Here is a 15,197-nt window from a genome sequence, read left to right on the forward strand (position 1 = left end):
TTAGAGAAAATTGCAACTTTGGGCCCAAAGGTTTGAATAATTAAATTCAAACCTATAGTTTTTTTTAATATAATTTTGGGACTCACAATCTCATTTTTATATTATTTTTCTCTCTTCCTCTCACGGTGCTCGGCGTTTTCTCGCAAGGGGGGATTATTTTCTTTTTTCTTCAGGTATGTTCTAACTTTCCTGTTTAGATTAGCATTTAAAAATTTATTTAATTACAAAATTAATTTTATAGTTATTTTCTAAATAATATTAGCTTTCTAGTGATATGATTATTTTGTAGGATAGAGTAAATATTTTGATTAGGATTTTTCTATAGGATAGTTAATCTGATGATATGATGGATTAAAAATATAGGTTAAAATTCTTAGGGATATAGTAAATATTATAGAATATTTTCTTAAGGTTGAAACTCATGTTTAAGAATTTTTGAGTTAAAATCTAGATCTATATGGTTGAATTTATGTGGAATCTGAGATGTAGGGATAAATCTATGATTATTAAATATTTATTTAAGTATGAATAGGTATTTTTGAGGTTATAGAAAGGTGATTTGAGGCTTCAGGATAATTCTAAAATTTTTAATTTATTTTTAGATGAATTTTTAGAATGTAGAAGGATGAAATTGCGATACTAGAAGTGAATTGAGGATAAAAAAAAAATAGTTCATTAGGGTACGAGAATTTTAGAAAAGAATTTGGGAAGTTAAATAAGGCATAAATCTTAAATTAGTGTTAATATGGACTATAGATTTAAGACTTTCTAACTCTTTAAATTAGAGTTATTTATTTTAATGTAAAATTAATATATAGTATTGTGAAATAATTATGTAGATTATATTGACAAAGATAGTGGTGAAAAAGGAGTTGTGAAGGGGAACTTGTTATTCAAGACACAAGGTAACCATTATTAATGTGTTGTGATGAGTGTGTTTGTGAATGGTTATGTGTTGTTTTGTTGTTTGGAAAAATTATGAATTATTGAAAATAAATACTGTATATACTTGTTTGAAATTATTGCCAAGTGGGTTAAAAATTTATTTTTGTTTATCATGATGAGATATTATTGTTCGGATATATTCCTGTTTGGATATTTGAATGATGCATGACTTGTCAGGGTATTTTAATGTATGGTGTTAATGGGAATTTCTGTTCGGTTAATTATTACCACGTGGTAAGCCCTCATTGGACCCAATGAGTGGCGTGTCGCTTGGTCCAACTCACCTTTGGCCGGGTGATTTGGCGTCCGAGCATGGTGAAAGGAGGATATAAGGTGCAGTCATGCAATTAAATACTTGTTCGGTTTGTTTGAAAATATTGTTCGGTTAAATGTTTTGTGTGCCCACTTAGCAATCGCATGATTAGTTACATCCGCATGCATCATTACATATTAATTTTTGGTTACTGAGACTTTTAAGTCTCATTCCCCGTGGTTAATATTTTTACAGGAGCGAATCCGGCCGAGAAAGCACCAGAGGTGTAATTATGGTGTATGAGACACCATCTTTTACGTTGCCTCTTATTTTGGATTATACAATGTATCTTGTGCCAACTTAGGACATATCTTGTCTATGGAGCATGTAAACTCTAATCCTTTTTATTAAATGCATTTATATGTCCAAGAGGATTATGTCTGTCCCTTTTGATTCATGACCTAATTTAAATAACATGCTATGAGGATCATGTCTGTCCCTCATGGTTCTAATTGCTTTTTGAGATATTTTAAGACCTGTGGTATATTGTCTTGGATGTATCATGGTAGAAATTTTTCTACCATGATAAGGGTATGATAAGGGTTCAATGAAAAAAAAAATGATTTCTTGAATTAATAACTTGCGAAAAATCGGTTTGTAAATTTGAGGGTGTTACATATTGGTATCAGAGCATATAGTCGGTTGGCAATATACATTGTTATGGTGCTTCTCATTGTATGGCCATGATATAGCTAGGCTAATTTTATTATTTATATCTTGTATCCTTTAGGAGGGGAGAGAAAATGCCTGTTACTCGTGGTAACTCAGGATTCCAACATGAGCACCTGCCACCGCCACTGCCAAATGAGGAGCCTGACTTGGCGGAATTAAGAATGCTTGTAAAAACATTAACAGACAAGGTTCAAGGATACGAACAAGAGTTGACGGAGCTAAAGAGGCAAAAGGTAACTGAAAATGGAGATAGGGCTCATGTTGAGAGTCATGTGGGGGAAGGCAGTTCCTCACATCCTGCCACTCTGAGAGATCATGAGTCTAGAAGGAAAGAAATTAGGCAGGAGGAACAGAGAGCCCCACCGACCATTACTGATGTGTGGGAAACTGTTAGGAAGTTTAACCCTCCTACGTTTGATGGTAACCTTAAACCATCCGTGGTAGAGGAATGGGTGAAGAGACTCGAATCCATCTTTCGAGTAGTCACATGCACCAGCAATCAAAAAGTACAAGTAGCATTAGTGCTCCTAGTGAAAGGAGCAAGAGATTGGTGGGAGACAGCAGGGCCCAGGGATGATTCTACACTCACCTGGGAGGAATTCAAGGAAAAATTATTCAGGCATTACTTTCCATCAGAGTTAAGGTCTGAGAAGGAAGCGGAATTCCATGCCTTTAAGCAAGGGAACCTCGATGAGGACACATTCATTGCTAAGTTTCAGGAGTTATCTAGATACTCCACGTACCTGCAGTATAGGGATGATTCCGAATGGAAGGCTAAGCGCTTATTGGAGAAGGCTAGACCAGAATTGAGGGAACAATTGGCTCATCTAGATATCCGAGATTATGATGAAATGTGCATAAAACTACAAGTAGTAGCTCGCAGTAAGAAGGAGGTTGAGAGAGAGAAGAGGGGTTATTCATATAGTAGACCCCCAACCTACCCTCGACCCACCGGAGGCATTATGAAGAAAAACCATCAGGGTTCGAGTAGCTCATGGAACCAAGGAAGGCAGAAGGGTCCATTTCAAAGGGGCCAAGGACAGAGGAGCTATCATAGTAGTTATTACGGGTCACAGAGGAGCCCAACAGTATCTACCCCTGCCCCGAGTACAGCGAGCTCTCAACAGTGCACTAAATGCGGGCGTCGTCATTTCGGACAGTGCTGGGTCTGTTACATTTGTGGGAAACCCGGTCACATTGCAAAGTTTTGTGGGGACAACCAGGGCTCAAATATGAAGAACCCTTCCCAACATCCTACTGTCTCTGGTCGTGTGTTTGCTCTTACTCAGGACACCATGAACTCCCCAGATGCCATTAGAGGTAACATCAAAATCCTTCATCATGATATTGTTGCACTATTTGATTCGGGTGCTACACACTCTTTTATTTCTGAAACTTGTGTAAAGAACCTTGATTTGCCTGTGTGTATTTTACCGTTTGATATGAATGTGTCTACTCCTGCGGGAGAATCTGTGAGGACCGCTAAGGCATGCCTTAACCTAGTAGTCGAGTTTAAAAATAGGAAAACAACTATGGACTTAATTATCCTACCACTGAGAGGTATGGATGTAATTGTGGGAATGAATTGGATGGCTGCAAATGGTGCTATCCTAGATTGTAGAGAGAGGAGTGTGTCTTTATCTTCTTTGTCGGTGACCCCAGTCGAGACTCAAGATCATGTTTTCTTGTCGGCGGCGCAAGTTGATAGATGTATGAAGAAGGGTTGCCAGGCCTACATGGTTTTCTTCTCTATCCAAGCTAAGATTGATGAAGGCGTGAAGAATATCCCAATTGTCAAAGAATTTGCGGATGTATTTCCAGACGAAGTCTCCGGTTTACCCCCAAAGCGCGAGGTAGAGTTCTCAATTGAATTGGTACCCGGTACAGGGCCAATTTCTAAGGCTCCTTATCGGATGTCCCCTTCAGAGTTAGCGGAACTGAAAAAGCAAATCGAAGAGCTACTTGAGAAGGGTTTCATCAGACCGAGTGTTTCACCTTGGGGATCTCCAGTCCTTTTTGTAAAGAAGAAGGACGGAAGCCTCCGATTGTGCATTGATTATAGACAATTGAACAAAGTAACCATCAAGAACAAATATCCACTTCCGAGAATCGATGATTTGCTGGATCAGCTTGTGGGATCCGCAGTTTTCTCAAAGATTGACTTAAGGTCAGGGTACCACCAATTGAGAGTGAGAGCAGAGGATATACCTAAGACAGCATTTCGGACGAGATATGGGCATTATGAATTCATGGTGATGCCGTTTGGACTTACGAATGCTCCTGCGGTATTCATGGATTACATGAATAGGATCTTTCGACCCTATTTAGATAAGTTTGTAGTAGTGTTTATTGATGACATTCTTATTTATTCAAAGGATGAGGAGGCTCATGGTGAACATTTAAGAATCGTCTTGCAAGTTTTGAGGGAACATAAGCTTTATGCCAAATTAAGCAAGTGTGAATTTTGGCTCCAAGAAGTAAAGTTTTTGGGCCATGTTGTGTCCAGAGATGGAGTTGCGGTGGATCCTAGTAAGATTGATGCAGTGATGAAGTGGGAACAGCCAAAATCTGTTACAGAGATACGAAGCTTTTTAGGTCTAGCAGGTTATTATCGTCGCTTTATTAAGGGATTTTCGCAAATTGCGATGCCCTTAACTAAGCTAACTAAGAAGGATGCCCCATTTATTTGGACTGACAAATGTGAAGCTGCTTTCCAAGAATTGAAAAAGAGGTTAACCACTACTCCAGTATTGACTATTCCTGACCCTGTGGTGCCGTACACTCTGTACACTGATGCTTCTTTAAAGGGTTTAGGATGTGTTTTGATGCAAAATGACCGAGTGGTTGCCTATTCCTCCAGACAGTTGAGACCACACGAGGAAAATTACCCTACTCATGATTTGGAGTTAGCTGCAGTTGTGTTTGCTCTAAAGATATGGAGACACTACTTGTATGGATCTAAGTTTCAAATCTTCAGTGACCATAAGAGCCTGAAGTATTTATTTGATCAAAAAGAGCTTAATATGAGGCAGCGACGATGGATGGAATTTCTAAAGGATTATGACTTTGAATTACATTACCATCCGGGTAAGGCTAACGTGGTAGCTGATGCCTTAAGTAGAAAGACTATTCATGCTGCACATTTGATGGTTCATGAATATCATTTATGGAACAGTTTTCATGATGTTCCAGTAGATGTGATTGAACATCAAATGGCCGCACTCCAGGTAGCAGACTTTGAGAGCAAATTCTGGGAAGATCTCAGAGTCTCACAGCAAAGTGATGACTACTTAAGGAATATAAGGAAGGAGATAGTGGTAGGTAAGGCCCCAAATTTTACCATCTCTGAGGACACAGTGATGAAGTATAAAGGTAGAGTTTGTGTACCTAATGATCCAAGATTGAGGAATATCCTTTTAGAAGAAGCTCATAGGAGCAAATATACAATTCATCCCGGTATAACTAAAATGTACCATGATTTGAAGCGAGGTTGGTGGTGGCCAGGAATGAAGAAAGATGTAACTGAATTTGTTTCTAGATGTTTAACGTGTCAGAAGATAAAGATAGAACATCAGAAGCCAGCTGGAACACTGCAACCGTTAGATATTCCAAAGTGGAAATGGGATGATATTTCTATGGATTTCATCACTGGACTGCCAAGAACACCCTCGAGTAAGGATGCTATTTGGGTGATAGTAGACCGACTCACCAAATCAGCTCACTTTTTGGCGATCAAGTTTACCTCTACATTAGAGAAATTTGCTGAGATATACATTAAGGAGATAGTTAGACTTCATGGTATACCCTCTAGAATTGTGTCAGATCGTGACCCAAGGTTCACTTCAAACTTTTGGGGTGCGCTACAGAAGGCTATGGGTACCAGACTGAGTTTTAGCACCGCATACCACCCCCAAACAGATGGACAAACAGAGAGGACGATCCAGACTTTGGAGGACATGTTGAGAGCTTGTGCCATTGAACTACCAGGTAGTTGGGATAATCATTTGCCATTAGCTGAATTTGCTTATAATAACAGCTATCATTCTAGTATTGGGATGGCGCCTTATGAGGCCTTGTATGGAAGGAAGTGTAGATCGCCTTTATGTTGGACAGAATTAAGTGAGAGGAGTATCATTGGTCCAGAAATTGTAGAGCAACCACCCAGAAGATTGCAATGATTAAGCAAAAATTGCTAACCGCTCAGAGCCGACAGAAGAGCTATGCTGATAAGAGGAGACGGCCGTTAGAGTTTGAAGTAGGAGATCATGTATTTTTGAAGGTTTCTCCAGTGACAGGCATTGGTAGATCCATTAAGGCAAAGAAATTGACACCTAGATTTATGGGCCCGTATGAGATCTTGGAGCGAATTGGATCTACTGCATATAGAGTTGCATTACCTCCACAGATTGCAGGTATCCATAATGTGTTCCACGTATCACAGTTGAAGAAGTACAACCCGGATCCCTCCCATGTTATTGAACCTGAAGAAGTAGAATTGAGGGAGAATTTGACCTTTAGATCCGAACCGGAGCGAATTGAGGACTTTAAGGACAAACAACTACGCAATAAGACCATCCGACTCGTGAAGGTGATTTGGAAGGGTGGAGCCCTAGGTGATGCTACTTGGGAGACCGAGGAGAGTATGAGGCGAGATTATCCACATTTATTTGCTTAGGTACATAGTTTCTAAGCTTATCTATTAAATTTTGAGGACAAAATTTCTAAAAGGAGGGGAGAATTGTAACATCCTGATTTTTATATAATAAAGAAATTGTGGAATTTAGGTTTTGAGGAAAAAAATGATAATAATAGGAATTTATATTATTTGAGGTTATTTAGAAATAATATTATGATTAGGTATTTAATTATGAATTTAAAAATTTAAATTTAAAACCACATAAGCAATATTTAGTTAAGATATAATACATAAATAATTTTTTTTATGTGTGTGTTAAAAAAAAAAAAGAGAAGGTAGAAGGAACAAAAAAAAGGGGGGGTGGAAGGTTGTTGTTTCTAAGTCCCACATTGGTTAGATGAGGGAAGAGAAGAGGTGCCTTCATGTATAAAAAGGAGGGGGTGTGTGCATTAGGAAGCATGAGAGGCTAAGATGCAATTTAGAGAAAATTGCAACTTTGGGCCCAAAGGTTTGAATAATTAAATTCAAACCTATAGTTTTTTTTAATATAATTTTGGGACTCACAATCCCATTTTTATATTATTTTTCTCTCTTCCTCTCACGTTGCTCGGCGTTTTCTCGCAAGGGGGGATTATTTTCTTTTTCTTCAGGTATGTTCTAACTTTCCTGTTTAGATTAGCATTTAAAAATTTATTTAATTACAAAATTAATTTTATAGTTATTTTCTAAATAATATTAGCTTTCTAGTGATATGATTATTTTGTAGGATAGAGTAAATATTTTGATTAGGATTTTTCTATAGGATAGTTAATCTGATGATATGATGGATTAAAAATATAGGTTAAAATTCTTAGGGATATAGTAAATATTATAGAATATTTTCTTAAGGTTGAAACTCATGTTTAAGAATTTTTGAGTTAAAATCTAGATCTATATGGTTGAATTTATGTGGAATCTGAGATGTAGGGATAAATCTATGATTATTAAATATTTATTTAAGTATGAATAGGTATTTTTGAGGTTATAGAAAGGTGATTTGAGGCTTCAGGATAATTCTAAAATTTTTAATTTATTTTTAGATGAATTTTTAGAATGTAGAAGGATGAAATTGCGATACTAGAAGTGAATTGAGGATAAAAAAAAAATAGTTCATTAGGGTACGAGAATTTTAGAAAAGAATTTGGGAAGTTAAATAAGGCATAAATCTTAAATTAGTGTTAATATGGACTATAGATTTAAGACTTTCTAACTCTTTAAATTAGAGTTATTTATTTTAATGTAAAATTAATATATAGTATTGTGAAATAATTATGTAGATTATATTGACAAAGATAGTGGTGAAAAAGGAGTTGTGAAGGGGAACTTGTTATTCAAGACACAAGGTAACCATTATTAATGTGTTGTGATGAGTGTGTTTGTGAATGGTTATGTGTTGTTTTGTTGTTTGGAAAAATTATGAATTATTGAAAATAAATACTGTATATACTTGTTTGAAATTATTGCCAAGTGGGTTAAAAATTTATTTTTGTTTATCATGATGAGATATTATTGTTCGGATATATTCCTGTTTGGATATTTGAATGATGCATGACTTGTCAGGGTATTTTAATGTATGGTGTTAATGGGAATTTCTGTTCGGTTAATTATTACCACGTGGTAAGCCCTCATTGGACCCAATGAGTGGCGTGTCGCTTGGTCCAACTCACCTTTGGCCGGGTGATTTGGCGTCCGAGCATGGTGAAAGGAGGATATAAGGTGCAGTCATGCAATTAAATACTTGTTCGGTTTGTTTGAAAATATTGTTCGGTTAAATGTTTTGTGTGCCCACTTAGCAATCGCATGATTAGTTACATCCGCATGCATCATTACATATTAATTTTTGGTTACTGAGACTTTTAAGTCTCATTCCCCGTGGTTAATATTTTTACAGGAGCGAATCCGGCCGAGAAAGCACCAGAGGTGTAATTATGGTGTATGAGACACCATCTTTTACGTTGCCTCTTATTTTGGATTATACAATGTATCTTGTGCCAACTTAGGACATATCTTGTCTATGGAGCATGTAAACTCTAATCCTTTTTATTAAATGCATTTATATGTCCAAGAGGATTATGTCTGTCCCTTTTGATTCATGACCTAATTTAAATAACATGCTATGAGGATCATGTCTGTCCCTCATGGTTCTAATTGCTTTTTGAGATATTTTAAGACCTGTGGTATATTGTCTTGGATGTATCATGGTAGAAATTTTTCTACCATGATAAGGGTATGATAAGGGTTCAATGAAAAAAAAAATGATTTCTTGAATTAATAACTTGCGAAAAATCGGTTTGTAAATTTGAGGGTGTTACAAAGAACATTTTAAAAAATTTATATTTTTATTTTAAAAATATAACACTGTAAAGTTTATTTGATATATTTCATTGATATGTATAATTGTATTTAAATGTGTTTTATAAATTGAGACAATTGATATATTAATAGATAGAGCTTGTATGTAAAGTGTGCACTAGTATACAGTAATAGGTAGTCTGGATATATGACTCGAACTGTGCATCTAATTGCTGTTTGTTGGTTGACCAGTTAATGGATGATGGAGACTGTATGCATCCATCAGAAAGTGCGTAATTTTGTGATTTGATAACTCCAAACAGGTCATTAAACGCATCCATGCGGACCATGCCATCCCATTTATTCCTCCCTTCCCATGATATATTATTATTATTATTCTGAAGTGTTGGTATTTAAATTAAGTACAAATTTTTGCTTTCATCCATCCGTTGCTCTCTCCGCGGATCTAGTACCATTAAATAACTATAAGGATAATCAATTCCAGTTGATAAATTTCTTGAAAAATTTGCAAATCAATAACGAAGTCACATAAAAATAGTGTAGATATTCAACAATGATTTATACACCCTATATGCAAGGGTGCTTCTTTTTCTTAACATTATAAAAGCATAGTTAAATTAAATAACATTTGGTTAGGGGAGATCATGGAAGATACATTCTGATTATTGCATCAATGTACATATAAATTAGGATTAATGTGCAAAATAGACTATGAAGTATTGTGTGAAAAGCGCCTTAAATTCTTAAAATGTATAAAATAAATTTTAAATTTTTAAAATTTATAGTAAATTAAACCATATCGTTAACTCACCATTAATGCCTTCACTATTCACTTAGTGGGGCTCAGTCAAAACGTTAATGTGACAGTTTCTTATTGATATGTCATTTTTAATTAACATCACATATCCTAAACTATCACGTGAGTAACATCCTAGGCTCTGGACTTTGAAATTCAGAGCAAATTGCTCGCACCATTTGTGTAGAACGCTGATTATTATATAAACTAAATTAGCCTTAATATGATTCACCAAGATAAATGCATCGTTGGCTGCAGCAAATGACTCATAATTTTATGAAATGACACTTTTTGCCTCTTTTTTTGCAATATTTTATAAACGATTGGTATCTCATGCTTCTATATACACTATTATTTTGATTTAGTCTTGTTTTGAATAATATTTATTTATTTAATGATGAAAACCTAGGATCCCATTAGAAGATAAGTTTAATATTTTAATTAATCGGTTAATTTAGATTTGAAATTTATTGATAAAATTATTGGCTTTCACATCCATCATTCGCAAAATATTCTAATATTTAAATTTTTTTTCAAACGAGATCCCAAATTTTCATCATTAAATAAATAAATATTATTTAAAATAAGATTAAATCAGAGTTATAGAATATATAAAATCATGATATACTAATTGCTTGGAAAACATTACAAAAAAGGAGCCAAAAAAATGTCATCTTACAAAATTATGGGTCATTTGTTGCAGCTAACGATGCATGCACCGTGGCAGACCACATTGAGGTTAATTTGATCTATATAATACTTAGTGTTTTACACATAAACAATGAGAGTAATTTATTCTAAATTTTAAAGTTCAATATTCAAGATGTTACTCGCGCAATAGTTTAAAATCTGTGGTGCTGATTAAAATGACACATCAGTAAGGGATCATCACATTAGCATTTTGACTGGGCCCCACTGAGTGAACAACAATGGCATTAATGATGAGCTAATAATAAGATTTAATTTGTTGTGAATTTAAAATTTTAAAATTTATTTTATATATTTTAATAATTTAGGGTTCAAGACGCTTTTCGCACCATACTTCAAGTTTACTTTGCACACTAACCCTATAAATTAATGCTAAAGTATCATAAATTACTGCCAATTATATATTACATGAAATTAATTTATTTATAATATATTAGTTAGTTATGACCATTTAAACAAATCATTTAGATTAATATATTTTGGCAATGTTAATGCCTTTTACAAGATAATGTGAGGAGATCATAGGACATGGGCGCGCGCGCGCACATAATATTTTGGTGTCAATCGGGGACTTCTAAATTACATCTTAAAAAATTTAACATGAAGATTAAATTTGTTGCTATATATATATATATATATATATCTACTAGGCAAGCCGACTCATATGTATTATTAAATTAATGACAAATGCCACAGATCATTGATAGCATACTATACATGAGATTTAGTTAGTTACAACAAATTAAAAAAAAAAACTCATATCAATATTTCTTGAATTGATTATGTATTTTCAAAACTCAAAATCAGCTATCAAAATGATGTCCAAAACGCAAACAACGAGTCAGACACCCCAACCCGGAAACAAAATTGCGGAAAAAAGTCAACAATACTCCGAGTCATGGGATATATACTCTTGTGTGCTATATTTAACAAAAATTAATTGCATACAATAAACAACAAATAAAATGAATACATGTTTGTGGCCCCCGGTGGGTGTCTCTTTTTTTCTTACTTTTCATTTTCTTCATTTTCCCTTCATGACCATTTGATCAAACATTTTCAACTATACATAAAATATATGATTTTATAATTTAAAATTATTTAGATCAAATTTTAATAGTTTAAATTTATTTACATATTTTGATGTGAAAAAAAATAATTTTATTAAATATTTAAATTGAATGGTTCAAATTTTAATCTAACTATAGTTGGAAAAAAAAATAAAAAGAAAAAAAACAGAGAGGCACCCACCACGTGCCCCCATCCTCGTCGTCTCTCCTCTGTTTTCGTAGACAATTTTTCAACAAACTCACACCCCCAGCGTCGGAAAGAGGTTGTCTCCATTTCTCTTCCCTCCATTTTACTCCATTTCTCTCCCATCACCTTTGGATCAAAAATTTAATGGTTCAAATTGAGGCTTTAATAAAATTATTATTTTATTTTATAAAAAAGTGTATAAATAAATTTAAATTATTAAAGTTTAATCTAAATCATTTAAAGTTATAATATTTATTTATATATTTTATATAAAATTAAAATAACAATTTTTTTAAAAAATTAAATCTAAACCATTGAAAAGTTTAATTCAAAGGTGATGGAAGAAAAATGGAAGGAAATAGAGGGAAGAGAAATGGAGACACCCTCCTCCCCCCAGCGTCTATGGCTTAATTTTTTTTCTCTTTAGCCGAGGTCCGAGGCAGTGATGCAGAAGATCGAGATCCTATCTGAACGTAATTACCCAGATCTAAAATATATTACATTGTCAAATAATTAATAATAGTTTGTATAATTAAAATTATAAAAAAACATCACTATATTTAAATATTGTCTTCTAATAGAATAATTTATTACTATTAATTTTACAAGATGTTTTATACTTTCATATTTTCGACTAGCACAACCTAATTAAAAAATATCCTACTTTTTTAATTGGGGGAAATAACTAGTAAGAATTAAGAAATTGTATAAAAGCATCTAGCATTTTTAGTTAGAGCTAGTGAAAGCTTTTAATTTTTCATTAGTATTGTCATATTATTCAGAGTACAATTTTTTTAAACAAACTTATATTCGGAGTACATTAATACGGCGAGAAACAAACAAGGAACACTGGCCAGTCCAAAAGGATCCAACAGATAAGATTCGTGCGTTTCTTAATTACTTGAACTAATTTAATATTTATTTATAATGTACACCTTGCTCAATTGAATAATTAGTTGAAATTGATAAAAAGAATAAGACGTCCATCTAGGGTGGGGTATAACGAGCCGGCATTCTTTGAGGAACGTTAAAATTAAATGGCCACTAATTAATTATTAATTATTAATTAATATATATAAATCATTGAGCGTAACCCAGAGTGTTTCTCCACTCCTGTGAACCGGACGACCCAGGACGGGGCACACACCGCAACAGTTTGTTTGAACCAGCATCGTTACAGAGACGCGCAAGATGCAAGACAGGGAAGCATCGGAGCCGCGAAAGGGTAGCGCCAAGAGAGTCCTTTTCTTAACAAACTGCCTCTTGCTCTGTCTAGGCACCAGCGGTGGCCCTCTCATAAGTCGCCTCTACTTCCTCCACGGCGGCAAACGCGTCTGGCTCTCCAGCTGGCTCGAAACCGGTGGATTCCCTGTCTGCCTCCTTCCCCTATTCATCTCTTTCATTCGCAGCCGCCTCTCCCGACAAGCTAAGCCCTTCGTCTTCATCGACGCGCGCCTGTTCCTTTCAGCCTTCGTCATCGGTGTTCTCACCGGCCTCGACGATTACCTCTATGCTTACGGCTTAGCTCGCCTCCCCGTCTCCACGTCCGCTCTGATCATCGCCACCCAGCTGGCTTTCACCGCCGCCTTCGCCTTCCTTCTCGTCAGGCAAAAGTTCACCCCTTTCTCCATAAACGCCGTCGTCTTGCTCACCACTGGAGCTGGTGTGCTGGCTCTTCATTCATCCGGAGATCGTCCCCGAGGCGAGTCCACCAAGCAATACGTGCTGGGGTTCGTGTTAACGCTGACGGCGGCGGCCTTGTACGGTTTTTTGTTGCCTTTGATAGAGCTCATGTACGGCAAGAGCAAGCGGAGAGTGACCTACGTGCTGGTCATCCAGATTCAGTTGGTGATGAGCTTCGGTGCCACCCTGTTCTGTACAGTCGGGATGATCGTCAACAATGACTTCAAGGTTCACCGCTCTCGGATCTCTTCATCGCAACTCTATTTTTTTTTTAAAAAAAAAAAATTGATCTATATACATATCTTATCAGGGAACTCAAGCGTTATATTTTGCAGGTGATGGGAAGAGAGGCGAGAGAATTCGGGCTGGGGGAGACAAAATATTACGTAGTGTTGGCGTGCAGCGCGATCATGTGGCAATGTTTCTTTCTGGGAGCTATAGGAGTTATCTTTTGTGCCTCTTCACTGTTTTCAGGTATTATAATTGCCGTGATGCTGCCGGTGACGGAAGTGTTGGCCGTAATTTTCTACCGAGAGAATTTCACAGCAGAGAAAGGAGTTAGCCTGGGTCTCTCAATTTGGGGGTTTGTGTCCTACTTCTACGGAGAGTATAAACAAATTCAGAAAAAGAAGCAAAATAATCCCACCCCTGATACGGATTTGCCTCCCACTCTTCCTAATCCATGAATCCGATACTCGTATATTAATACGTGCGTCTTGTAATTTTTGTGTGTGGCATGCATCGGATTATATATTGCTAGTATTGATTTTCGTTATATTCCGCATAGAATGCATCTGTATGCTTGCCTGATGATTTCGGAGTGTTTTACTCTACATGCTTCCCACCAGCATCATTGCTGGGAGTAAAAGCACGCACGTTTGAACATTCCTTTTAAGTTAGGCTTTCAATAACAATATTTTAATTTTATACTCTATGTAGAGAATATCTATGAAATATTTAGATATGGACATAAAAACATACTTGAGTATTTTTTTATTATTAAAAAGGGGAAAATACATTTGGCCCTTTTAATCTATAAAAGAATAGCTTATCTAGCTAACCATATCTTACAATGTACTTAGAAAAAATGGTAAAAAAAATAATAATAATAACACAATTGAAGAGCATGGTTGATACCTGATGACAGCCATAGCATAATTGGTGCCAGCACCTTCCTATCACTTACTCACTGCATGCCAATCGATACACATTAAATACTTTATGGTAAGGAAAATCAATGCCTCACCACCCCACCCACCCAAAAAAAAAAAATAAAAACCATATGGATCCCAATCGTCGCATGGTGCATTGATTGAATTAGTGTTCGGTAGCACCAATTTTTTCTCCACTGTCTTAACTCTGAAAACATCAAAACAACCGAAAGTGAGACGGACCAGAATGGAGCATCCTCTCACGATGCTGAGAGAGCGAGAGAAAGAGTGCAAGTCTGGCCAGTCTTTAAATCCATAGTTCATCGATCACACCGCTTCGGTTTGCTCGAAAGGGGCCGAAAGTGGTGGATCCATTTTCACCGTTTCTACCTTATCCTCCATTGGCCAGCTGAACTGGTGCAGCTTATTTTCTTGTATCTTAACTGTAGTTGTTACCCAAATTGGGTTTCCTTGAATTGAGTTTACCAAGTACAGATTGCAAAGTACGCTAAAATGGGCTTGGAGTTGAAGTTGGCATAGATCTTAATGTTTGAAGTCTGTAATTTGCTGTTTGTTGATACGTGTTGTCATAGCCTCGGCTTCGTCCCACCTTGTATTATTCGATTGGGTATTCAGTTTGCATTCATTTTCACGCAACCAGCGTCCGTGTTAATCTAGACGGCC

The 15,197-nt window shown here is 35.9% G+C and overlaps 1 protein-coding gene and 1 long non-coding RNA gene across 2 annotated transcripts; both read left to right on the top strand.

Moving 5' to 3' along the window:
• Positions 1-1,562, top strand: LOC129294128 (uncharacterized). Its single transcript, XR_008589299.1, has 3 exons — positions 1-173; positions 840-905; positions 1,454-1,562. It is a non-coding gene; the product is annotated as an uncharacterized LOC129294128 (long non-coding RNA).
• Positions 1,563-12,776: 11,214 nt separating this feature from the next.
• Positions 12,777-14,296, top strand: LOC129294205 (purine permease 1-like). The gene is made up of 2 exons (XM_054932392.1): positions 12,777-13,590; positions 13,698-14,296. The coding sequence occupies exons 1-2, from the start codon at positions 12,871-12,873 to the stop codon at positions 14,046-14,048; spliced, it is 1,071 nt and encodes a 356-aa protein (XP_054788367.1). The 5' UTR covers positions 12,777-12,870; the 3' UTR covers positions 14,049-14,296.
• The last annotated feature ends 901 nt before the right edge of the window (positions 14,297-15,197 follow it).

The sequence above is a fragment of the Prosopis cineraria genome, unplaced genomic scaffold (genome assembly GCF_029017545.1).
Source record: "Prosopis cineraria cultivar Desert tree isolate PC_DT_omini unplaced genomic scaffold, ASM2901754v1 PC15, whole genome shotgun sequence".
Taxonomy (NCBI): Eukaryota; Viridiplantae; Streptophyta; class Magnoliopsida; order Fabales; family Fabaceae; genus Prosopis; species Prosopis cineraria.

Bases quoted from the DNA above. Each gene is read 5' to 3' on its own strand.
- LOC129294205 (XM_054932392.1), top strand. From the start codon at position 12,871: ATGCAAGACAGGGAAGCATCGGAGCCGCGAAAGGGTAGCGCCAAGAGA. The intron at 13,591-13,697 runs GTTCACCGCTCT...TATATTTTGCAG, and splicing joins TCGTCAACAATGACTTCAAG to GTGATGGGAAGAGAGGCGAG.